Source organism: Physella acuta, unplaced genomic scaffold, assembly GCF_028476545.2.
Source record: "Physella acuta isolate Inbredline_101_S28 unplaced genomic scaffold, ASM2847654v3 ptg000988l, whole genome shotgun sequence".
NCBI lineage: Eukaryota > Metazoa > Mollusca > Gastropoda > Physidae > Physella > Physella acuta.
In genome coordinates, this window is record NW_026732505.1 from 222,501 (window position 1) to 229,326 (window position 6,826).

General features: G+C 38.3%; 1 protein-coding gene across 6 annotated transcripts in view; it reads right to left on the reverse strand.

Moving 5' to 3' along the window:
* The window catches only part of LOC131954315 (uncharacterized), an 11,124-nt gene extending 4,582 nt beyond the window's left edge, over positions 1-6,542 (reverse strand). For 2 of the 6 annotated variants that reach the window (XM_059317906.1, XM_059317900.1), the window contains exons 1-6: positions 6,496-6,542; positions 5,496-5,588; positions 4,212-4,414; positions 3,334-3,538; positions 2,529-2,816; positions 1,402-1,461 (exon numbers count right to left, since the gene is read on the reverse strand). In XM_059317906.1, coding sequence (XP_059173889.1) covers positions 1,402-1,461; positions 2,529-2,816; positions 3,334-3,538; positions 4,212-4,414; positions 5,496-5,588; positions 6,496-6,514 — 868 coding nt within the window. In that variant the 5' untranslated portion in view covers positions 6,515-6,542. Of the gene's footprint in view, positions 1-1,401; positions 1,462-2,528; positions 2,817-3,333; positions 3,539-4,211; positions 4,415-5,495; positions 5,589-6,442 lie in introns of all 6 variants that reach the window. The other 4 variants (XM_059317905.1, XM_059317902.1, XM_059317904.1 and 1 more) reach the window with 4 other exon arrangements.
* Between the last annotated feature and the right edge of the window lie 284 nt (positions 6,543-6,826).

A 6,826-nucleotide genomic window follows, 5' to 3' on the forward strand; every position in this document is an offset into this window, starting at 1 on the left:
CCCGCCCCCGAAAATTTCAAGTACCCCCACCCCTCTCAGGGGAGGAAAAAGTCTGAAAGAAACACTGGTCGCATTTGTAGATCATACAAACTAAAGGAAGAACCTGGGCGGGGCTTCGCCCCTATTGGAAGAGATGCTTGAAAAAAAAACTGCACGCTAAACACTTTTTAGATTAGAAAAAGTTCCCCCCTCAGGGGAGGAAAAAGTCTGAAAGAAACACTGGTGTCGCGTTTAGCCACTACCCGAAGAATTGCATTAAAGAAATTGCAAGAAAACCACTTTTTAGATTAGACACATTAATTAGGCGGTAATTTTATTATAGAGTATCGATGTAGAAATTTCTTTTGAGTTGGGGAGGGGGGGGGGGGCTCAGACGTTCTTACGCGGAGGGTGGGGCTTCGCCCTTACCCTGAGAATTGTATGAAAGAAACTCTTCACGCAAACTACTTAGATTAGACATAATATCTCCGGCTTGATATTATTTTCTTCTATATGCTCAATATGACGTTATATTTCGTTTTCGTTTAACTATGCGTGTTTTTAAATTGCTTGTGTTTTCTCTTTAGCGTTTTTGTCAGATACATAGATAGATAGACAGATAGATAGATAGATACATAGACAGACAGCGAAACTATTATTATAGACGAGAAAAATGGCCCGTTGAGGAAGGATACAACGGGCGCTAGGTTGATGGTGCTGTCTCTTTTCTCTAAACTAAAACCAAAACCAAAATCACCACCATAATTCAATTTAACCGGAAACGAAAAATGACATTGAAAACGGATTTGTATCCAGAATCGGTACTTTAATTTATACAAAATATAGTCATAGGCATATCCCTAAACTATGCACCTAATCTCATTCATGACAAAAGTCGCATTTAGAGTTTCTTTCAGGCAACTCTACTTGGGAGGAGGGGGCGAACGCCCCCCCCCCCACCCACACACACTCCAAAACATGTCTACCGTACCATTCAACGAAATATAATTATATACTTTTTCCAGTGTCCGCCCCCTCCCAGAAAATTCTACCCCCCCCCCCGATGACGACAATTCTTTTGAGTTTGGGGGGGGGGTTCGGCTTAGACGTTCTTACGCGTGGGATGGGCTTCGCCCCATCACGAAGAATTGTATGAATGCAACTCTTCACGCAAACCACTTAGATTAGACAAAATATCCTTTTTATTCAATGTTTACTCGAGAATCAATGACGTCATATTACTGTGTGCATTCTCCGGCTTGATATTATTTTCTACTGTATGCTCAATACGACGTCATATTTCGTTTTCGTTTCAATGTGAAGGTTTTTTAATTGCTTGTGTTTTCTCTAGAGCGTTCTTGTCAGATACATACACAGATACATAGACAGACAGCGAAACTATTATTATAGATTAATGTGTACCTTGGCAATAGTTAGTATCGATTGAGTCATTAAAAAGTGCGTCAATCTGATGGATTACCCCTGAAAAAATTAGACACATTAAAAAGGTTAATTACAATTAGCGGCCAGGTGTTGTACGATTGATACATAGATCAAGGGTTAAATCAAGATTCAGTTCACTGAATTAATTATAGAAGCTACATTTTGGTAAAATCCGTAGATTGCAGGTTGTAGGAATTGAAGACTAACACGGCTAGAGATATTTTTGGCACAAGATATTATGTGATGTATGTCATATTTTGGTGTAAATGTTGGTCTCTGATGTCATATCCGGTTGTAACACTTAGGTTATACAATGTTATGTGATGTCGTAGTTTCTAGTACCATACTAGGTCACAACATGATGTATAACGTAATTCATATTTTATTGTAACATTAATTCATACATTGTTGTATAACGTCATAGCCTTTAGTAACAGGTAGTTCACAAGATATGTAATACAAGTTACACTTCGTAACATGATTGTCACAGCATACAATTTATCGACATCCCCGGGTAATACTCTCCTTTAATTAATCACCGAATAGCACATAATTTTCTTTCTAACGCTAACCCTAATCCAAACCCTAACCCTAATTGTATTATTATAAGTAACCCTAAGCCTAACAATTAACCTAACACACTCTCACCCTAGCCCTAATCTTAACCCTTTTCTATCAATATACCTATGTCTAAACAAAACCCTATACATGTTCCTATCCCTAATTCAAGCCCAAAAGCAAAGCCACCCCTATCCCTATCCCGAATGATATCCCTATGTCTATCTCTATCCTTATCCCTATCCCCATCTCCATCCCTATCCCTATCCCTATCCCTATCCCTATCCCTATCCCTATCCCTATCCCTATCCCTATCCCTATCCCTATCCCTATCCCTATCCCTATCCCTATCCCTATCCCTATCCCTATCCCTATCCCTATCCCATATCCATAACCCTAACCCAAACAGCATCCCTAACCCTAACTTTATCCCTGATGATTCTAACAGTTGACATAATCCTAAGAATAAAACCAAACCCGAAAAAAAAATTTAGATAGATACGACGCAAGAATGTAAATAACAATCCAAGAAAAAATCGAATACTTACCCTTTGGATTGTCACAGAATATGATCTCCGAATGGTCTACGCAGTACGTAACCTTGATGACAAAGCCCCTCTCTAGGTCGGACCTCGGCACTTCGTGCAAGGCAGCGCAGTTGCTGTCGTGATGCTGGTGCGACTCGACCAGGACATCTATGTCGCAGCCTGGCACCGCAGGCGGGCAGCAGACGCGCAGGGTGTTGAGCGCACGCAGGTCAGCAAAACTCTCGCAGCGGCCATCGTTGACATGAATCATCTCATTGTTGATCGTGATGCCCTTGATGACGCTCGTGTCTGAATAGACGAATGGGCAACACAATACAACACACGGACCACTCACTATACGAATGGGCAACACAATACAACACACAAACCACTCAGTATACGAAAGTGCAACACAATACCACACACAAACAACATACGTATACGAATGGGCAACATAATACAACAAACAAATAACTTACTATATGATTGGCAACACAATACAACACATAAACCACTCACTATACGAATGGGGCAACACAACAAAGAAACCACTCACTATAGGGCTGGTTAGTAGGTCACCAACCAGTTATATGGCTCATGCAGGTTTTTTTAAGCCGTAGAACTATTTGGTGACCTACTTACCAGCCCTATGAATGGATAACATAATCACAAAAAGAACCACTCACTATACAAACGGGAAACACAATACAACAAACAAACCACTCACTATACAAACCACTCACTATACAAACGGGAAACACAATACAACAAACAAACCACTCACTATACAAATGGGCAACATAATACAACAAAAAAAAACACTCACTATACGAATGGGCAAGATTCCCCTCCTGTGGATCCAAAAGCTCCTTCCCTGTCACCGACAACCAGGAGAGCCTGACCCAGGTCTTCTGCTCATTGAGCCCAGCCTTATGGACGTAGACCACGTCGTAGTTGACCTTATGCAGGGAGAAACAGTAGCACTGTCGGCCTCTTTCATGCGTACAGCTTGCGAAAGCTATTCGACACGTCTGCATTGGAAATATCTATCTATCTATATAATTCTCTTCTTGGATATCATAGAAAACACCAAGCTGTAAGCGCGCCTAGCAGTCCCATCTCTTCCTCTCTAGGCATATCCCTACCACCCCCACCCCCCACCCCCATGGTGTGGTGAGCTGTGGTTCAGGCTAAATGTTCAGAATCGTAGAGCCGAGTTTAGTGACGGCTACTAGGGGCAGATAATTTAGTTTGAAACTATTTTAAATTTAGACGAGGTAACTAAGAGGAGGCTGCTTTCACGGGAGGGGGGGTGTATGGTAGGGGTTGGGGGAAAGGAGGATGGGTTGGTTATCGTTCTTAACGACCTACTGATAGTGTTTTAAAGCAAATATTTTCAGTGGCAGCATTGGTACTGTCGAATTCATAAATTATGAATTACTGTAAAATAGAAAATAAAACAGCTAAAGAAAATCAATCCTCTTGAGACAATCCAGCTTACACTCCCCTCCCCGAGATAATCCAGCCAACCCCCCCCCCCCCCACCACACCCCCCCCCCGAGACAATCCGGTCTTCCCCTGAGAAATTCTGGCATATCCCCCCTTAGTCCATCCGTTCCATCTCCCCCACACGAGACAATCCAGCCTACCTCACTCCCCAGACAATCTAGCCTACCCTCCATCCCATGAGACAATCGAGCCTACCTCCATGTACGGGCTGCCTGGTTGAGAGACCTCAAACACGAAATACGAGTGGGGGTTGTGTTTGATCAGCTCCTTCGACCTGATCGTCAGATGACCGGTGACGGGGATCTCCTCGATCTGGGACAGCTTGTTGCAGGAGGTGTCCTGAGGGGGGATGGACAGCTCCAGGTCGTTCCCCTGGGTGGCGGCGACATGCAGGCACGCTGGGGGGGGGGGGTGGGTACAAGAAGTAAAATTGACATGATGTGCCAACGACGTGTGGGGAATGGGAGTAGTATCATTAACTACATTTCCAGTACGGAAACTATATTTGTAGGGTATGAACAGTAGCTATAGCTATATTTTAACTATTGGAACAGTAGTTATAATTATATTTGAATTATAGGAACAGTAGCTACAAATATATTTGAAGTATAGGGACAATAAATATAACTATTTTTCCATAAAGGAACAGTAGATATAACTATATTTGAAGTATAGGAATAGTAGCTCTGACTATATATGAAGTATAGGAAAAGCAGCTATAACTATATTTGTAGTATAGGGACAGTAGCTACAAATAATTTTGAAATATATTTGATGTATAGGGACAGTAGCTATAACTATATTTCCATGTAGGACCAGTAGCTATAACTTTATTTGAAGTATAGGAATAGTAGCTATGACTATATATGAAGTATAGGAATAGCAGTTATAACTATATTTGAAGTATAGTAACAGTAGCTATAACTATATTTGAAGTATTACAACAGTAGCTATAACCATATTTGAAGTATAGCAACAGTAGCTATAACTATATTAGAAGTATAGGAATAGCAGTTATAACTATATTTGAAGTATAGGAACAGTAGCTATAACTATATTTGTAGTATTACAACAGTAGCTATAACCATATTTGAAGTATAGGAACAGTAGCTATAACTATATTAGAACTATGCAGTCTTTGTTTTTAACATGATTCATGTTGCTTCGTAAATTCATATGATAATAGTTAGTTGTTAGCCTATGGACAAAAATCATATATAGCTGGCTAAAGCAGTTCTGGTTGCCATGGAATCCGCGTAAAAGTTGCGAAATTAACACTTTTTCAAACCTCTATAACTTTGTTCCTCAAAAAAGATTTTACACATCTGCTGAAAGATTTAGATTTCGCAAATCAAACTATACATTTCTATTGTTTGTTAATTTTTTTAATACAAATGTGTACCTACAACTATGTGCACAATTTAGAGGTGGTGCTACATGAGTATCAAAATTACGTGACAGAAAAATCATTATACATACCTGAGAGGAAACAGAAGGCGAAGTATATCGAGGAAGGCATTCTCTTTATATATTGACCTTGTAGATGAAATCTACGCAAGTCAGCTTCCAACACTGAAACGTGCAAGTGATCGATAATAAAATGTATTTTAATTTTAAAGTAAACTTTAGAGCTAAATGAGCTGAAAGGAAATGAATAATTGGTAAAATCATGATATAGCGTCGGTTATTATTCCGGAATTATATGCAGTAAAAAACAGTAAAACCATGGCGTTCAGGAAACCACCGGAAATACTGTAAACCATCATTTATTTGCCGCCATATTATTGTTAATATTTACTGTTTTAAAATGTGCATGGATTGAATTTAGTTGCATTTAAATACTGCTTGGCTAATTATTTTGTATTTCTAATTACTTTAAGTGTATGTGCTAATTATTGCTGCTACAAAACATTTTTTTCTAATTCTCCTTACTACTTTTAATTTTAGTAAATCTAATCGTCCTATTTTACTAGATCTAGATGTGGTTGTCGCAAATCTCCTGCTAGTTTTTTTTTCGTGTTTCTTAAAAAAAAAACATGAATTAGTAATTACTACACTCGACTTTATTAATAATATTTAAATTTACTAATTGATGCTATTTTTCTGTCAAATAAACTTTAAAGTTAAAGCATTAATTCAATGCACTTTGACTTTACTTTTAGTTCAACGGTTAAATAAACTATGGTTTACAGTAACGAATGTTACCGAACCTCAACAAACATTACCAGATAATTTCCAACGCTATATCGTGATATTACCGAATAATTTATTAAATCAATATTTAATTTTGATCTAGATCTAGATCTAGATTAGATTATAAATAAATAAACGTCAACTTGGCATTTCAAGTATGTATATAGTTTATTTTGCTTCGGTAATCATGATCATTACCCTAACTAAAAAACGTTTGTTTTAAATATGCTTACTTATATAGTGCGCAAATCAAGGCGTTAAACTAAAAATTAAATAATCAAAAAACCTTCTTCAAGGACCTTCATTTTCTCGTTCACCCATTCCTCTGCGCACAAGATTTGATGCGCTTCCGGTGCTGAACAGTTTCTGAAAATATCACTGCGAGATGTGCAGTGTATGTACGATTAATACTATGTTATAGAGAACATAAAATCACGTTCTAGGAAAAAGCCAACAATAAAACAAGTATTTAGCTTTTACTTTCTTGTGTGATAAATTATCATGTGTAGTTTAATATCATGTTAAATTCAAGCAAAAAAATAAAAACATTTTAATAAATCTTGACCTTTTTTATCTCCCTTAGTCGAAAAAAAAATAGTTTGCAATCTTGTCTGTAT